The 17,918-nt window shown below is 49.4% G+C and overlaps 1 protein-coding gene across 3 annotated transcripts in view; it reads right to left on the bottom strand.

Annotated features, from left to right (window-relative positions):
• Positions 1-17,918, bottom strand: part of LOC135373261 (methanethiol oxidase-like) — a 326,674-nt gene that overhangs the window by 159,146 nt on the left and 149,610 nt on the right. For all 3 annotated transcript variants that reach the window (XM_064606490.1, XM_064606489.1, XM_064606491.1), the window contains exon 6: positions 1,154-1,335. In XM_064606490.1, the coding sequence (XP_064462560.1) occupies positions 1,154-1,335 (182 nt within the window). The remainder of the gene's footprint in view (positions 1-1,153; positions 1,336-17,918) is intronic.

The following is a 17,918-nucleotide window of genomic DNA, read 5'->3' as shown; positions in this document are numbered from 1 at the left end:
GATAGCAGCCACGCGAAGTAACTTGCAGCCATCTCCGTTGAATGCTCTGGCTACTCGACAGGCCAAACGACTGGGTCCGAGAAATCGCTCGTGCACCGACACTCAGGCGATAGCATCGTTCACAAGCGACACGTTTAGAAGGCAAGGAAATACCAAATGCTCGGTGCCGTCGATATGTGACATCACGCATCACGTGCCATCGGTTGCAAACGGCTCGATTGCTCGTGCGGTGCACCTCGCGATTCAAGCACGCTATCGTTAGACGCGCCGTCGGAATATCAAAAGTTGCATGGGTCGTTCCCACAAGGTCGATCGAGAGCGAGCGATCCTCGCCTACCGACAATGTCGGTCGCGCGCAATCGGTAGCTCAGAATAGGGCCCCAGGACGGTGAACACTGACTATCGGCCACTCTTTTACGGGTTTCATCTTCTTCTTCTTCTTCCACCTCCATCCTCCTCCTTCTTCTTCTTCTCCATCTTCGCAATTCCGAAAAACGACACGAACGTCGTTTTCTTTCTTGTTCTCACAACGCATTAAGCACACTTATGTCTCATCACCGCTCAACAACACCGTCACAAATGCAGTCGCCGTTAATAAAAAGCTGACAATGCGATGCGTATTGAAAGTACAGAAATCAGGAACGTCTACGCCACGGTTACGCATAAAGCACAAGGCACAGCTCGCCGAGAGGAGCCGAGAAGACTCCGCAACAACGGGGAGAGAACGCTCGTAACGTCACGACTGTTCGAGGTGCGGAGGTGTTCAGTGGGGGGCAAAAGGTGCAAGTTTAAAACTGCATGTAAAATTCTCGGAGCCGAATATAAACGAGATATTTTGCATGATGACTCAGTTACATATGAAGAATCATCTGATAATGCCTCTTTTGCTTCCCATTTGAATTCCAGACTGTCCCTTCAAGTCATCATCCCGCCTGCATCCATCTGAGTGCAAGTAGGCAGCAGGCTACGATAAGGTCTATCAAGAATACAATTCAGTGATGCAGAAAAAAAAAAGATACCCGTTACACAGCAGCCAAACTAAATCGCAACGTGGTATAGTATACAAGTCTTCTTAGTGGCTACAATTCCACTGCTGATCAAAGACAATTAACCAATAAATATTTCTGAACTGACAAATCTAGCAAGAACTCACACAAGTTTTGTAGAAACGGTAAACAGTGCTCCCGAGTGCGCAGCCAACGTAGCCTTCCGAGGCATTGGGATCATGTAGGAACCTCACTTCCAGCGGCATCAGGCCGTCCTGACCCAAGTTCAACGTCTGAATCTGGCGGCGTGTGGTCCAGTCCCATACCACCAGGCTAGTGCCATACTTTCCTGAAATAAAATGGTGTTGGTCGTCGTCAGTGTAATGAGAGATGCTGCTAATTAATAACTGTCATTTCAATCTTCGCGCAAGTCTCGACGCATCCTATAGGGACGGCCTACGTCAATTGAGGACATCACAAGGCTCAATTACTGAACGAAGGCGAGTGTTAAAGGAACAGTGAGCTGACATTCAACATGGCTCGAAACACTGTCGCACTGGCAAGTTGTCCATTAGGAGACACCATATTTCGCTCTGCGGTATATCATGACTGCGCAATCAAATTTACAAAAACAGTCGAGAAAGCAGCCGCGGACGGACGGCACGAGCCTTGCGTGACGTAGGTTAGTACCCGTGGCTTGTTACTTTGTTTCATTCTTCTCAACTCACTCGCTTCTTATGCCTGCTTGAGCAGTGCCGTTCTTCGTCACGTGCCCCGGGGACCACGATACGTGACCAAGTAACCTCCGATACGACCTTTTCATGAGTGGATCAAGTTTGAAAAGTGTGCAGAACAGAGACTTAGCGCGCGATCTGTAGGCACTCTTCGTTCTTTCGCAGGAGCTCATTTTAGTCGTTAGAGAACACGTCGTAGCGACAAAAACCATAAAAAATTGGGGTTCACATCAGTGCTCCTTTAAGAGAAGTGCCTCAGGACGAGGGCCGCCGATATTTCGAACAGACACTGTACTTCTTCTGGACGAAGAAGGGCGGGTTAGTCGTTAAAGGGACGGTCTCGTACAGATGGAGCGATTCCGAAACTTCGCTGAAACTATATTCACGAGTGCTACAAAAACACAGTTGCGAAAGTTTCATCCAAAACAACGAAGTGGTTTTCGAGAAATTTACAGAAATATGCCGCAATACCAGACGACGGAAGTTGCAGCTGGGATTCACTCCCTCTCATGCAACGTCACGCGTGACATCGTTGTGGGTTTTACGGGGGAAGGTCTCCCATTGGGCGACCGAAGAACGAAACAGTTGTTTGCGGTTGGAAGTTGCCATGCGCGACGCCGTAATGTGTGGCAGAGAATTTACCGACAGTGACGGGTCCCCTTCACTCAGCGGTGAAGATCAGTTCGTCGGCTCCGACCAGTTGAGTTACGGGAACGTCGATGATCCTTACGCTGCTGACCCTTTGCCAAAACAACGATACCAGTAGAAGTTAGTGGATGATTCAGAACTGATCGACTTTGCGTCAGACTCATCAATAAATGCGCATTGTCTTGCGTATATATTGCCACGAATCATCATCGCGAAACTTCCAGAGCAGGCACGAAACGGTACATCTCATCCTGGCGCATGCTGAAGAAGAAGCAAGAAGCTTCCAGACACATCGCCTGCTCTCTGGCAAACGGACGTGCTGTTTCTAGACTTTTCGGCGCGACGCTTAAATGCTTGTGCGCTCCAAGCTGGAGCATTCATTCTTTGGACTCAGTTGTGTTCAGAGAGCTATCACTCTTGTGTTTTGCTACCAAGCAGTCTAATAAACCGTTCGCTGTTTATTCGACGACTCGCAGACCCATTTCGCTTCGTGACATTTCTGGTGGAGGTGCGGGGCATTCCTTGTCCAACGGCCTGGAAGACCAACTGCGACAAAGCAGGAGACAGCTTGGTCTGCCTGCAGAATTCGGTCCATTAGAACCCCCTAAACGCAAGAAGAAGATGACTGCGGAGACCAGTACCCAAGTGGCGCAACCTGTTGCCACGCCCATAGCCCCTGCACGGTCGCCGAAGACATTCAGCGGGGAGTATTACGACGACGCGGACGATTGGGTCGACCACTATGAGCGGATCGCCAAGTTCAACAACTGGAGTGACGACCAGAAGCTCGTCAACGTCTATTTCTCGCTGGAAGGCACCGCGAAGACATGGTTCGAGAACCGGGAGACTTCGCTCACGTCCTGGGACGTCTTCAAAAGCGAACTCCGCGAGGCGTTCGCTTTTCAACAACGAGCTGAACGCGCTGAACATCTGCTCCAGAGACGGATCCAGCTGCCAAACGAAAGCGTTAGAGGCTTCGTCGAAGATGTGTTGCGGCTCTTCCGGCGAGCTGACCCCAAAGCATCCGAGGAGAAGAAGGTTCAGCGACTCATGAGGGGCGTAAAAGAAATTTTTCGCGCCCTGTCCCGGGATCCACCCGCCACGACCGACGCTTTTCTGGACGAAGCCGTCCGCATTGAGAGGACCCTGCTCTCTCGCGCTACCGTCAACGAACGAAACCAGGGCTACGGGGCTTTCTCCACGACGGCTGGCCTCGACGTCGGATCGCTCAGACAGCTGATTCGAGAGGTGGTACGCGAAGAAGTACGAGCTCTCCTCTGTCCTGAGAAGGCTCAAGACCCTTTGTCTTCGATCGGTGCGATCATCAAGGACGAGGTTCAGCAGGCAATCCAGCCATCGTGAACCGCCAACCCCGACGCCGAAGTACCGAGACCAACCTACGCCGCCGCTGTGAGACAGGTGCCACCTACTCGTCCGTCGTACTACGGAAACTGTTGGACGCCTCCTCGGCCTGTCCAACCTACTCCGAGCGTCCCGCCACACTCTCAGCCGTTTCGCAAAACGGACGTTTGGCGGACTCCGGACTTCAGACCGCTCTGCTACCACTGCGGAGAGGCCAACCACGTCTATCGCCGATGTCCCTACCGACGACTTGGCCTTCCCGGTTTTGCACCCGACGCCCCCCGCCCCCAGCGCGGTAGTCGCCCCGCCGCAATTGAAGACTATCTACGGCAGCAGAATGCTTCTGCTGGCTCGGACGCGACCTGTCCCCGAGCGTCCCCCACCGCAGCAGGTCGCCAGGAAGAGCACGTTCACCGTCACCGGCAAGACGACCTGTGTGGCGCAGCCCTAACCGGGAAAACTGAAAACTGCAGCTCCGGGAGGTGAAGCTGCGGACCGACGACAAGTTACAATTCCTCCAACTCGACGAACAGCAACGCAGCACCAACACGACGCTCGAAAAATTACCAATAACCTGAAAATACTCATCGACGGCCATGAGATGATTGCGTTAATCGATACCGGAGCCCACGACTCTGTTATAAGTGGTAGGTTGGCTAAGAAGCTTCGCAAGCGAAGTGGGATGAGCCTAACATCGGCACTGCTGGTGGACACGTCGTAACACCGACTGGCCGATGCACGGCAGTCATACAAGTGCGTGACATCCAGTACGTCGTCAGCTTTGCCGTCTTGTCGAACTGCCCACGGGATGTAATACTCGGAATGGACTTTCTAGTCGAAAACGAAGCAATCATCGACTTCACAAATGGAGTTATCTCTTTTAAAACGCCGGAAACAGCAGACGACAAGTGGTGGGCACGAATAACCCCGGAGAAACGCGCAAACACGGACGTAACCGCCGTGACGACTGAGCACGTGAACCTGCCTGCCTTGTCGTCAGTCCTTGTGAGCGCTACGTGCGAGAGAGCACCGACTCGCTGTTTGTTGGCTGAAGGCAACACGCAACTTCTCCTCGAACGAGGAATTGGGATAGCAAGAGGAATTGTGCCCGTAAGAAACGGAATATTCGAACTCCTGGTCACAAATTTTCGCCCGGAGCAACAGCACCTGGCGAACGGCACGAAGAAGAACGGCGTCATTGTAGACCAATACTCCCCCACGGATGTTTGCCTGATGGACACTGCTCGCATCGCGGTCACCACGGAACACGAGGCCGAACATTTCGACGTAAACCCTCAACTCAATACAACTCAAAAGCAAACCCTTCTCCAGATGCTCAACGATTTCAGTGACTGCTTCGCTGCATCGTCGAAAGTAAGACAAACGCCCATTGCGAAGCACCGCATCATCGTCGACGAAAAGGCCCGTCCAATTCGCCGCATGCCGTACCGGGTCTCCTGCAAAGAGCGAGAAACGATCCGAACGCAAGCAGAAGAGATGCTAAGAGATGACATTATCCAGCCGTCGACCAGTCCGTGGGCATCGCCGGTGGTACTAGTGAAGAAGAAGGACGGAACACTCAGGTTCTGCGTCGACTACCGCAAACTCAATGAGATAACGAAGAAGGACGTCTACCCGTTACCGCGCATCGACGACACGCTCGATCGCCTTCAAAACGCAAAATTTTTCTCTTCCATGGACCTCAAGACGGGGTACTGGCAAATTGAAGTCGACGAACGGGACCGTGAGAAGAGTGCCTTCGTCACTCCGGATGGACTTTATGAATTGAAGGTTATACCTTTCGGCCTTTGCACAGCACCAGCGACGTTCCAGCGTGTTATGGATACAGTTCTCGCCGGGTTGAAGTGGCAAACCTGCCTGGTGTACCTCGACGATGTTGTCGTCTTCGCAAGAACATTCGAAGAACATGTTGAACGGCTAAAGCAAGTCCTCGAGGCTATCAGAACCGCAGGGCTGACGTTGAAGCCTCAGAAGTGTCGATTCGGCTACGAGGAACTCAAATTTCTCGGCCATCTCGTGAGCAGCGACGGCGTACGCCCCGACCCCGAGAAGACGGCGGCCATCGCAAATTACCGTGTTCCTTCTAACGTGAAAGACGTTCAAAGCTTTCTTGGCCTTTGCGCCTACTACCGACGGTTCATTCCGAACTTTTCAAGAATTGCGTCACCCCTGAATGCCCTCACGAAGGACGGATCCACGTTTATCTGGAGTGAAGCCCAGCAACAGGCGTTTGATGAATTGAAGACGCGTCTACAGACCGCACCCGTGCTTGCCCACTTCGATCCAAACGCCGAAACAGAAATACACACCGACGCAAGCAACGATGGTTTAGGAGCCCTGCTCGTTCAACTTCACGACGGCGTCGAACGTGTCATCGCTTCCGCAAGCAGAACGCTAACCAAGGCAGACAACAACTATTCGACGACCGAAAAAGAGTGCCTTGCACTCATATGGGCCATCACAAAGTTGCACCCCTATCTGTACGGACGGCCGTTCAAGGTGGTAACAGACCACCATTCTCTGTGCTGGCTGGCTGGTTTAAGGGACCCCTCAGGACGCCTAGCGAGATGGAGTCTCCGATTACAGGAGTATGACGTAACCGTCACTTACAAGTCAGGAAGAAAACACAACGACGCCGACTGCCTGTCCCGAGCACCACTCCAGCGACAGGACAACAGCCTCGAGGACGACGACGCCTTCCTCGGTCTAATGAGCGCGACTACCATGTCTACCAAGAAGTATAACGACCCCGAATTGAAGACACTCGTCGACTATCTGCAGGGCCGCGCCGACAATGTTCCTCCCATCTTCAGAAGATCAGTCCCAAGTTTTTCCCTACGTAATGGTGTCCTCTACAAAGAAAACCACGCACCACAAGGCGCTACGTGGCTTCTCGTTGTGCCTGGGGACATGCGCATCGAGATTCTTGAATCCTGCCACGACGAACCGTCATCAGGTCATTTGGGATACAGCCGGACACTGGCCCGTATAAGGGAAAAGTACTACTGGCCAAAACTGGCCAAGACCGTGCACCACTACGTAAGGACGTGCCGGGAATGCCAACGACGAAAAACGCCGCCGGTACGACCTTCTGGGTACCTTCAACCAATCGCACCGCCGTCGGCGCCGTTCGAGCAGATTGGGATGGATCTACTCGGGCCCTTCCCACGTTCGTCTTCCGGAAATCGTTGGATAATCGTCGCCACCGACTACCTGACACGCTATGCTGAGACTAAGGCACTTCCACAGGGCACAGCAACAGAAGTGGCGAAGTTCTTCATCGAGAACATCGTACTACGGCACGGAGCTCCGACCGCCTTAATCACCGATAGGGGAACGGCAGTTACAAGCAGGCTAACACAAGAAATCCTTCGACTCAGCCACACCGCTCACCGGAGGACAACGGCGTACCATCCGCAGACGAACGGGCTCACCGAACGCCTAAACAAAACCCTTGCCGACATGATTTCGATGTACGTCGACGTCGAGCACAAGACATGGGACGAAATACGTCACGTTCGCCTATAACACGGCTGTCCAGGAAACAACGGGATTCACACCGTTCCGCCTTGCACACGGCCATGACGCATCGACTATGCTGGACGCGATGCTGCCCCACGAACCCAGTGATGTGGAAAACGACGCTCTGGACTTCACACAGCGAGCAGAAGAAGCCCGCCAGCTGGCCAGACTACGGATTGGTCAACAACAACGCGTCGATGAAAGAAGATACAATTTGCGCCGACGAGACGTACGCTTCAGTCCAGGCGACTTGGTATGGGTTTGGACGCCGATTCGACGACGAGGCCTGAGCGAGAAGCTACTGAAGCGGTACTTCGGTCCCTACAAAGTACTTCGACGCATTGGAGACCTGGATTACGAAGTGGTACCTGAGGGCAGCGTTCCCTCTCGACGACCCCCGAGGACTGAAATAGTTCACGTCGTTCGACTCAAGCCGTACTACAGCAGGTAGCGCTGAAGACTGGCTGGAAGAAAACAACATGAAAAAAAAAAAAAGAAGGAGAAGTAACGGCATCGAGACGATGCCCCGTCTACGGAGGAGGCAATGCCACGAATCATCATCGCGAAACTTCCAGGGCAGGCACGAAACGGTACATCTCATCCCGGCGCATGCTGAAGAAGAAGCAAGAAGCTTCCAGACACATCGCCTGCTCTCTGGCAAACGCACGTGCTGTTTCTAGACTTTTCGGCGCGACGCTTAAATGCTTGTGCGCTCCAAGCTGGAGCATTCATTCTTTGGACTCAGTTGTGTTCAGAGAGCTATCACTCTTGTGTTTTGCTACCAAGTAGTCTAATAAACCGTCCGCTGTTTATTCGACGACTCGCCGACACATTTCGCTTCGTGACAATATATACATGTTCCGCATGATCGTGACACCGCTTCTAAATTGTCTAAATGTTGGAGGTGTGTTTGTTTGTGTAACCACTGCTCGCCGCAGGAGGCTCACGTACATTTTGCTGCGGCTCGTAGACAGGGTAGCGGCTGTTGTTCACGACACCGGTGTACGCTGTACCAAGCAACACGTGCTATTCCCTGATTTGTGCACACGTCGGGAACTTTTAAGGCTGGTTTATAGTCCGACGGAGCTGGGCGTAACTACGTGCGGCGCACCGCCGAGCATCGCGAGCCGTCGCTGGTGAGTTCATAGTTCGACGACATTCGGCGAAGCCCGGCGCGGCGGCAATGCGCGACTACGTCGGCCGCCGTCGAGGGAGTAGAGCAATGCTCTACATTTGGCGGTGGCCAGCAAGCTGTGCACGGCATGGGCTCCGGTAGACTCGCATTTCCTAACATGGCGTCGCTCATTGAGCTTCTCATCGAAACTGGAAAGGAACATCCGTGCCTATATAATAAACGACGGATGGACTAGAGAGACAAGCAAAAGAACGAGAACAGCTGGGAAGACGTGCGACTTTCTTATTTAATTCAGTGTTCATGTTTGGGGGTACCAAACGCATTACAGTAATACAAACTTCACTGTACCAACGATGGGAACACGGATTCTCTTTAGTCGGATTCCAGAACGCGAGTACAGATATGACTGCTTTCCCACTACGAAATGTGAAAATCTCTACTGTCAGAAGAGAGGGTGGTCCTACGTCAAATTTCTTTCCCTCCAAAAAGGTGTCTGTCAATGATACCTGGAGCATTTACCACGGAAAGACAGAAAAGCGCGATACTGTAGCACGGTTTTTGACTTTTGAAGGTCCTACCCGAATGTCTCAAACCAAAAGAAGTAGGAAACATAGACTTCGCATTGCTTGAGAGTTGAGATTTCAAGCAATTCGTCGCTTGAGTATTGTGTGTTTGCTAAATGTAAGTAAACTTCAATAGCTCACCCTTCGTTTTGTGTCGAAGGCGAGCAGTACTCTCCAACCTTCGAAGGGTCGCATAACACACAATATATAGTGTGATTTTTCTTTGGAACAGAATTCCAGTACCTTTGTACCTACGTGATAAGCGAAGGCATTTCATCCATGTCATTGCACCTGGAGCAAATGACAAAATCAAGGCAAGCTGATCTACATCAACGTCTTCAATTACCCCTGGCCTATGGCAAAAAGCACTTTTCTGACCATTCCACATGTCTGCATCAAAGACCATGCCTCTGCATAGAACAAGCTCTTATCATCATTGATGATTAAGATATTTTTATTTATTTATTTATTTTTGTACATTCCTCAAGAGCGTTACGTTTCAGCAGCGTTGCTCAACGCGAACTGTTTTTCAGCCTTGTTAAACACTGTCCAACTGGAACACCTTAGTTTGTCAAGCAACTTGTGTTCGCTTATATTACACCAATGTGTTCATGAGCCCACACTGGCTCACATTCTGACTCAGTGTCAAGGGTTGCACACTAACATGTCCAGCACATTGAATATAAAAGATGTGGAAATGTTTAAATAAATTTCAAAAGTATGAAAAACACCTAGATGTGCTTGACAAATGTGCAAGATGAAACAGCGGTTTGCAACTTGTTGACATGTCGTCTGCCTTATTATTGCTCATGTTACACAGGTGTGTTCATGAGCCCATACTGGCTCACACTTCTGATTTGATGTCAAGGGTTGCACACTAACATGTCCAATACGTTGAATATAAAGGATGTAGAAAAGTTTAAAAAATGAAAAATATGGCGAATACCTAGATATGTGTGACAAATCTGCAAGATGGAACAGCGGTTTGCAACTTGTTGACATGTCGTCTGCCTTATTATTGCTCATGTTACACCGGTGTATTAATGAGCCCATACTGGCTCACATTTTGATTAGATGGCAAGGGTTGCACACTACTAACATGTTCAGCACGTTGAATATAAAAGATGTAGAAAAGTTTAAAAAAAAGAAAAATATGGCAAGTACCTAGATGTGCGTGACAAATGTGCAAGAAGGAACAGCGGTTAACAACTTGTTGACATGTCGTCTGCATTATTATTGCTCGTGTTACACCGGTGTGTTCATGAGCCCATACTGGCTCTCATTTTGATTCGATGTCAAGGGTTGCACACTAACATGTCCAGCCTGTTTCATGTTGAACTATAATGAACGGAAGAAATGAAATCATTTCGAGAAAAAATACTAATCGACTACTCTCCCACCTGTCACAGGGCTACAAGGGCTATGCTTAGGACCTGCCCAGGTTAAAATTAGTCCACGTTATCAGGAACCAGCCTAGCTAGAGCCCGGAGAAGTGCGTTCACTGTGTACAGGGGACAGCCCTGATTCGCTTTCCACCAACTGTCTTCAAACTTAAAATCCGACAATCAACAGCCAGCAACAGGTGGTGGGCGGTCAAAATAATCACTGATCAGATCCGATTCTGCGCGCCGAACGTGTGAAGAACTATGGAAATTGATACGAAGGGAATTGCCTCAGGAAGAGAGCCGCTGATATTTCGAACAGAGACTGTTCTTCTGCGCCCAGAAGAAAAACAGTCTCTTATTTGAAACATCGGCGGCTCTCGTCCTGGGGCAATTCCCTTCATATATACTTCCCTACCGGTTCGCTGGATTACTACCCTTGTATGAAAATCGATGTTCTGAGGCTAGAACACAGAAGAAAGGACAACAAAACACACAAGTCTCAACTGCCGAAGAACAATGAAAGAAGCAAAGTCACTGAAAAGGTTAGCCAGCTGTAAACTAAGCATAAAGAACCAGAAATCCTACCAATAACCTAAGAATCAGTGCACACGCAATGCATGGTATTTCAGGCTCACTCCACAGGGATAGTAGACCACAAATCATCAGACGAAGTTCCTTATACATCGTCGTTCTGTATGCCGTTGCTGAGAAAAATTAGCGCAGCAACTAATGAAATCCAAATACACGGGTAGCGTGAACCGTTTGGCAAAATCGTTATGCATGCGCACGCGTGTCTGCCCAAAACCACCTACTAGACACTGAAATAAAAGTTTGAAATGTGCAAGTACGCGGCTTGCGCGATTGCAATACAGAAACACAGGCGCCCTATTGTTTAATTTTACAGCATACCTCTTGCCTCTATTCGGCAAAAATGGAAATAAAAGATTCACCAATGCAAAACGTTCCAGAAAGCAACTGCGAATATGCAGCAGCAATTTGAATGTCAACGTCAGACTGCCAACGACTCAAGGACAATGCTCGCGAACTCATGCGATACAGGCGCTGACTCGAATGATTTCGTTCGAAGCCGTACACACTGGTTCCTGTTAGTACTGCTGAGAGACGCGTCAGCATAAGTGCACTAAGCGAACTCACGATATATGAGTGCAGCGTGAGAGCAATCACAATAATCACGGTCGTTCGCGTTGCTTGTCAACGTGATGACAGATTATCGCACAGGTGCTGCCACGCGGTGTGAAAACACGCGGGGCTGACGCAATCGGCGATCGTGATTGTGCGTATCGTGATCTATAGCTATCATGAGTTATTTTACAGAGATGTGGTCTCGGCTTCGTCTGATTTTCCCTCGGTCCGGCATTTTCCGATCCACGGTTGGATGCACACGACACTGAGTAATACGGAGTGCAGTGGTTCAAAGGTATCACTACGCGCTGAACAGGTGATAGAATGAGAAGCAAAGTGCACCAATGCAACAGGAGAACTTGAGACGTATAACGAGAACATGGACATTACATGTCATCACAATATTTCGTTTCGAATTCAACGAAATCTAATCTGCCCCATCATATTCGTGACGTCTGCTGACGAGGCTTTAGAAGTTTCGATTAGGGTTGCGTGATATAAATTATTATTTCGATTTAAATCACTGATTTAATGGACATTTAAATCACTGATATTCGTCATGATTGAAATCCATAATATCTCCTCAGAAAGAAACTGCTAGTTCAAAACTCAGAAAGGAACTCCAACGTGTGGCACAAATATTTGGTTAGTAATCATTCCAGCAACGCTCACACTAAGAATTCGTTGTTACAATGGTGCCGCCTACACATACCCGGTATCCACACAATATCCCTTTCGACCGGACATCATAAGGCAAATGGGCAATGCTGCACTTCACTCTAGGCTCGCACATAACTTAAATACTCCACACAAGTTTCTCTACCTCAAATACTTTTGGGCATAACTTGGCAACCTACCGGGCTACTCCCATTGTTTCAAATATTTTTAAACTGTTAGCGTTTAGTATCTAACTTAAGTACATTTTATACTGACTCAATTATTTAAAAATAAAAAATATGGAGAGGTGAGTCCTGACAAATCTCGTACAGGCTACTCCTGAACACGTGAAAGAAAAGAAAGCGAACATATACTATATACACCAATGGCGCTCAACGCACTGCACAATGTACTTGTGCTTAAGACAGTACATATCCTGGGGTAATTGAATAATTTTTCGAACACAATACCTAGTTTGGAGAAACCACGACCATCTCTATAATACACGACCATAACACTCGCACCTAGCCCCAGCGCGGCTGATCTAGTTTCGCCAAGCGGCTGCCGCACGTTTGTGGCGCTGAATACGGGACCCTCGGCAGACGACGCATGCTATGCGGATACCGTCGCTGCCGTCATTCACGTTTGGTTTTGGCTGGTTTCCGCATGGTGGGCAGTGTTTGTATCCAGTGCATGGCTTGTCAGACGTAAGATGTGATGGTGTTCTACATCGTCCCGCTTTGCAAGCGGAAGAAAGCAGTATCGGACCCAAGTATTTCCTTCCACGAGTTCCGCTCAAATGCTGCCTTACTGGAGAAGTGGCTGGAAATATGTCGCGGGGTCATGACACAAGTAACTTCCTTGCGATTGTTTCATTTCATATACGCTGTACTTTACGGATGGCAGTGTGTACCATAAATAGTTTTATCGAATAGCTGAGTACCTTTTACGTATCTCTCTCTGAAAGAACGAATAATGTACCGTTGCATCCGTCTAGGGGTTGGCATAAATACGTTTTTTTTGTATTTATATATAAATACAAAATACTTTGTTGGAACGGGTGTTTAAATACTCTTCATAAATGCTTTTCGATATGAGTATTCAAATACAAAATTAAATGCAGTATTTAAATACCGTAACTATATTACCATAAATACTGTGAGAAAGATGGAATCTGTTATTACAGAAATAATGATGATCATAACAACAAATCAGCAAGGAAAATAGCATTTATTTGTTAGATTTGCATGGTAATTTGAATATTAGAAGTTTTTTAAAGACTGCATCACTTAGGCGTTTTCTGTTCGGCCGTACAATCAGATTCGCAAAGGAGAACTGCATCTCCACAGTTGCCGATGAACAAAGGCTTGCATTCAATTTGATGAAGATGGTTCGTACAACAAGGTAATCAGCCGCGACCCTTGTCTCCAACAACAGCGAAAAACTCGCCACCTAAAATCGTTTTTCGCCTGCATGTTAGCCCAAGCACTGCGCCCTAAACTCGTCCTTCTTCCCAAAAGGTCAAATGCACGGCATATTTAAGACATGAGTCAGCATGTCTTTAGGAGTATATATTTATTTATTTTTATTATTATTTGTATTGTTTTATTTTGGAAGTATATATTTAGGAGTATTTATAAGGTATTTACAAGAATAAATACCCCATTACTGATATTTAAATATAATTATAAATACGTTTTTCTACTCTGTACTTAAATACAAAATATAAACACGTGTGGTATTTATATTTTAAATAGTACTTTAATTACAATGTATTTAAATACTGCCCATCCCTGCCTCCGACAGACAGCGTGTTCTCGTGATTTCAAGGCCGAAGGCATCGGCGCAAAGCGCAAAATTCTCAGACGTGGCACTGTGGCTACGGTACCTACGTTTAGTGATAACGAAGTTTACGCAGCCTTGCATCTCCCGCGAGTGCGAAAGGAACACAACAAAGGCACCGCAACGTAGTGTCGCAGAAAAGCCACCATCAAAAGAAGTTCTCAAAGTGTCCTTGTCCGAACAGCATAATAAAGGTTAGCAGAGCATTGTAATGGCAGACCGCAAAAAAAGAAAGAAAGAAAAGTAAAGTAAAAATAGAAAGGGACCAATAAGTAGGAAAACAAAACAAGCAACTGCTGATTCAAAACTGAAGTGCTTTCTTATACAACAAATTCTTTTGGACGTCGTAACTGGTGTCAGTCATCTCTTTGCCAGGAACAGTTTCTTCTTACAGTCGCATTCACCCATTATCTGTAACTGCTCTGTATGTTAACACGGAGCGCCTCTCACGCGAAATGTAAACTCTGAACACGCTTGCGTCTGGCAATCATAAACGCATGATAACTGGCCCAACACACAAGGTGCTGATGCCAAGTTTATACAGGGTGTCCCAGAAAACGTGTCATTGAATTATAATAAAAAAAACTACACCTCCTAGAGTCATGCGGTCAATGGCATTTGTTCTTACTGGGTTTTTGCTACCTCCTCATGTGAATGTCGTGTAAAGTAAGTTTAATCATGTAAATTTTTGTGAGCATAAGTCGGAAATTTGCCTAGTAAAGGTGACTTTTTTACCTCACCAATGTGAAGAGCGTGTCTAATTTAGTCAAATTAATGATAATTGACAGGGATATTCAGGAGCTATCCCATCGGAAAAAATAGCCGAACATCATGCTCTACGGAGGTCGCACAGGACAGCGCACGATGAATTTTTCAGCGCAATCTTTGTCAGTCCAACGAAAGGAGGTTGGAAACCCAGCCTTCCCCGACATCGCACAAAGAGATAGAACAGGCACGGCTTATCACGTCCGACTTTCGCTGGGATAATGCTTTCCCTCTCCCAATTTTTAGGAACTTACTTTTTCTACTATCACTCTGTGGGCTGGCTTTGGAACCTCCTTTCGTCGCACTGAGAGCGATTGCGCTCAAAAAGTCATCGCGCGCTATGGTCCGGTGCTCCGAAAAGAATGATATTCGGCTATTTTTTCCGATGGGATAGCTCGTGAATATCACTGTGAATTATATGAATTTGAGTGAATTCGGCACGCACTTCATATTGTTGGGGTAAAAAAGTCACCTTTACTTGGCAAATTTCTGAGTTCAGTTCGCAAATATTTACATAATTAACCTTGGAGTTCATGACAGTCGCATTAGTAGGTGGCAAAAACCTAATAAGAACAAATGCTGTTGGCCGCATGATTCTAGGTGGCGTAGTTTTTTATTATAATTCAATGACACGTTTTCTGGGACACCCTGTATGTACGATGCAGGGGCGGATCCAGGGGGGGCCCTGGGTTGCCCCCCCCCCGAGACATACCACTGTGGAAGAAAGAGGAGGAGGAGAGGGCCCTTAGGCTCAGCTGTGGACGAAGACGAGGAGCGCGAGAGAGAGGAATAAAGGTTCAGTTTGTAGAAGGCATCAGAACTGTCGGTCACGAATTCTTGGGTCCGATTCGAAACATTTTGGTGCCGAAACCCGGGAACGACGACCCTTCTCGATGCCCGTTGACCTGTTAGACGGCCTGAAGCGGTCACGAGCCGGGACCCGAGCAGCAGTCACTCGCACCGTCAATCGACTACGTGAACCCCGTACAGGGGAGGTTTCCCTCGAAGATGTTGAAGTCGACGTCGAGAATTTAGTGGCGAGGAACGCTGCGCTGCAAGACTTAGACAGTCAGATCCTCGCGCTGACCGGCGAAGAGCAGTATGACCAGGAAGTCTAAGGCATCCTGGAATGCGAGCAGCAGCTCGAAGCCGCCATCACGCGCGCGAGGCGGGTCCTTCGAACGGCAGGACAGCTCACATCGCCAGTTGCGCCGTCTGCCGCACTGGGCGATTCCACTCCTAGAGAATCAACCAGCCGTTCTGTTTCCTTGCCGAAGCTGCAAATTCCAAAGTTCGGAGGGAAGTTGCAAGACTGGGCCAGGTTCTGGGAACACTTCCAGGCAACGATCCACAACAACGGTGTGCTAGCTACAGTGGAGAAGTTTAAGTATCTCCTGTGTTACGTTACCGATGAGGCCAAGGGCGCCATTGATGGGATCAGCCTTAGTGGAGCGAATTACCAGATAGGTGTTGACGCCCTGAAGCAGTGGTTCGGACGAACCGATCTCCTTGCAGCCGAGCACATCGACAAGCTGTTGTCGCTCCGCGCAGTGCAAGGTTCTGGGGACGTGACTCAGCTACGTCACTTGTTCGACGAAGTCTCGCGCCACACGAGGGCCCTGGAATCACTGGAGATTCCGCAGTCTGGCTGTGATGTCGTGCTCTATAGGGTTGTTACTCGCTGCCTTCCACCCGATCTCTTCGTGCTGTTTCGGCAGAGATGGAATGAATTGGCCTCTCCTAGCGAGAGCGGAACAGCGCCCTCCACAGAGTCTACTCGCATGTCGCCCACTGCCGCGGAGGTTCGTGTACTGATGGATTTCCTACGCATTCAAGTGGAAGCAAGGGAAGAAGTCGCTCTTCACCGGCCTCGGCATACGCCTCCGGTCCACGCGGAAGACGAAGCGCCAGCCCCCTTTCCTTCAGCCGCAGCGCTGCCAGCTGGTGTGCGCACAGACTCCACACGCCCTCATGGAGCTCCACCAGCACCACCGTCCGATCTCCCTTCGTGTGCCCTTTGCCGCGCGTGCGATCACCGCACGGCGACTTGTCCAGCGCCGCTCACACCCGAGGGAAAACGGCGAGGCCTCACGTCAGCGCGTCGATGCTTCCGCTGTGCCAAGCGGAACCACTTGGCCCGTCAGTGTCGCTCTTCAGCTAGTCTCACGTGTACCAGATGCCACGGACATCTGACTGTGCTCTGCGACATACAACCGAAACGCGAAACGCGAGAGCGCACCGCCAGGAGCGTTGGATCGGCTTCAGCATCGCCAGCGCAGACACCTGAAATCCAAGCCACCACCGTGTCAACCTCGTCTACTGTCACATTTCTGCAGACCGCTGTGGTTCAGGTTGCCGGCCCTGGCGGATCCGCGTCCGTACGTATTCTTCTCGACAACGGAAGTCAGAGAACATTCATCACCGAGGAACTCGCTCAGCGGCTTCGATGCCCGGGATTGGCATCCGAAAACATGTCGATCTTTGCGTTTGGCTCCACGCAACCGTCCACGCATCGCGCATACCAGAAGGTGTCCCTGCGTACCGATGGCTTACATCAGTCGTTGGAAGTAGAGGCCATCGCTATCCCACAGATCTGCAGGTCGCTCAGCCCACCTGTGGATGCCCGGATCTTGCAAATGCTACACGATCGTGGTCTCTCTCCGGTCACAACGACTTGTTTATCGCAGAACGTCGACGTGCTGGTAGGCGCGGACTACTACTGGCGATTTGTGTCTGGCAGAATAGAGCGCCTTCCCAACAATATCACAGCAGTCGAAACGGTATTTGGGTGGATCGTCCAAGGTGTTGCCCCACTGCGTTCCTCGCTACCAGACTATCCCGCCACCACGTCACCTTTGTGCTGCACGAACGACGCGCCCGAGCATGAGCTGACCAACCTGTGGCGACTAGATGCATTAGGTATCACGGATTCTGACGTAGCTCCTCCCACCGGAGCGGCAGACCTCCAAATGTTTCAAGAGAACATCAAGTGGCAGACAGATCGGTACGAGGTTCCCCTCATGATCCAGGCGCCTGGGCTACCACCAGAGGCACACAATCGGGTAACCGCCGAGACGAGACTCAACGCTCAACTCCGGCGGTTCCGAACGGCACCCGATGTTCTCAAGCAGTACCGCCACAATGCGCGAATACTT

This window comes from Ornithodoros turicata, unplaced genomic scaffold (genome assembly GCF_037126465.1).
Source record: "Ornithodoros turicata isolate Travis unplaced genomic scaffold, ASM3712646v1 Chromosome23, whole genome shotgun sequence".
In the NCBI taxonomy this organism is placed as follows: Eukaryota; Metazoa; Arthropoda; class Arachnida; order Ixodida; family Argasidae; genus Ornithodoros; species Ornithodoros turicata.
Note: the sequence above shows the minus strand (reverse complement) of the source record. Positions and strands in the feature narration are given on the sequence as shown.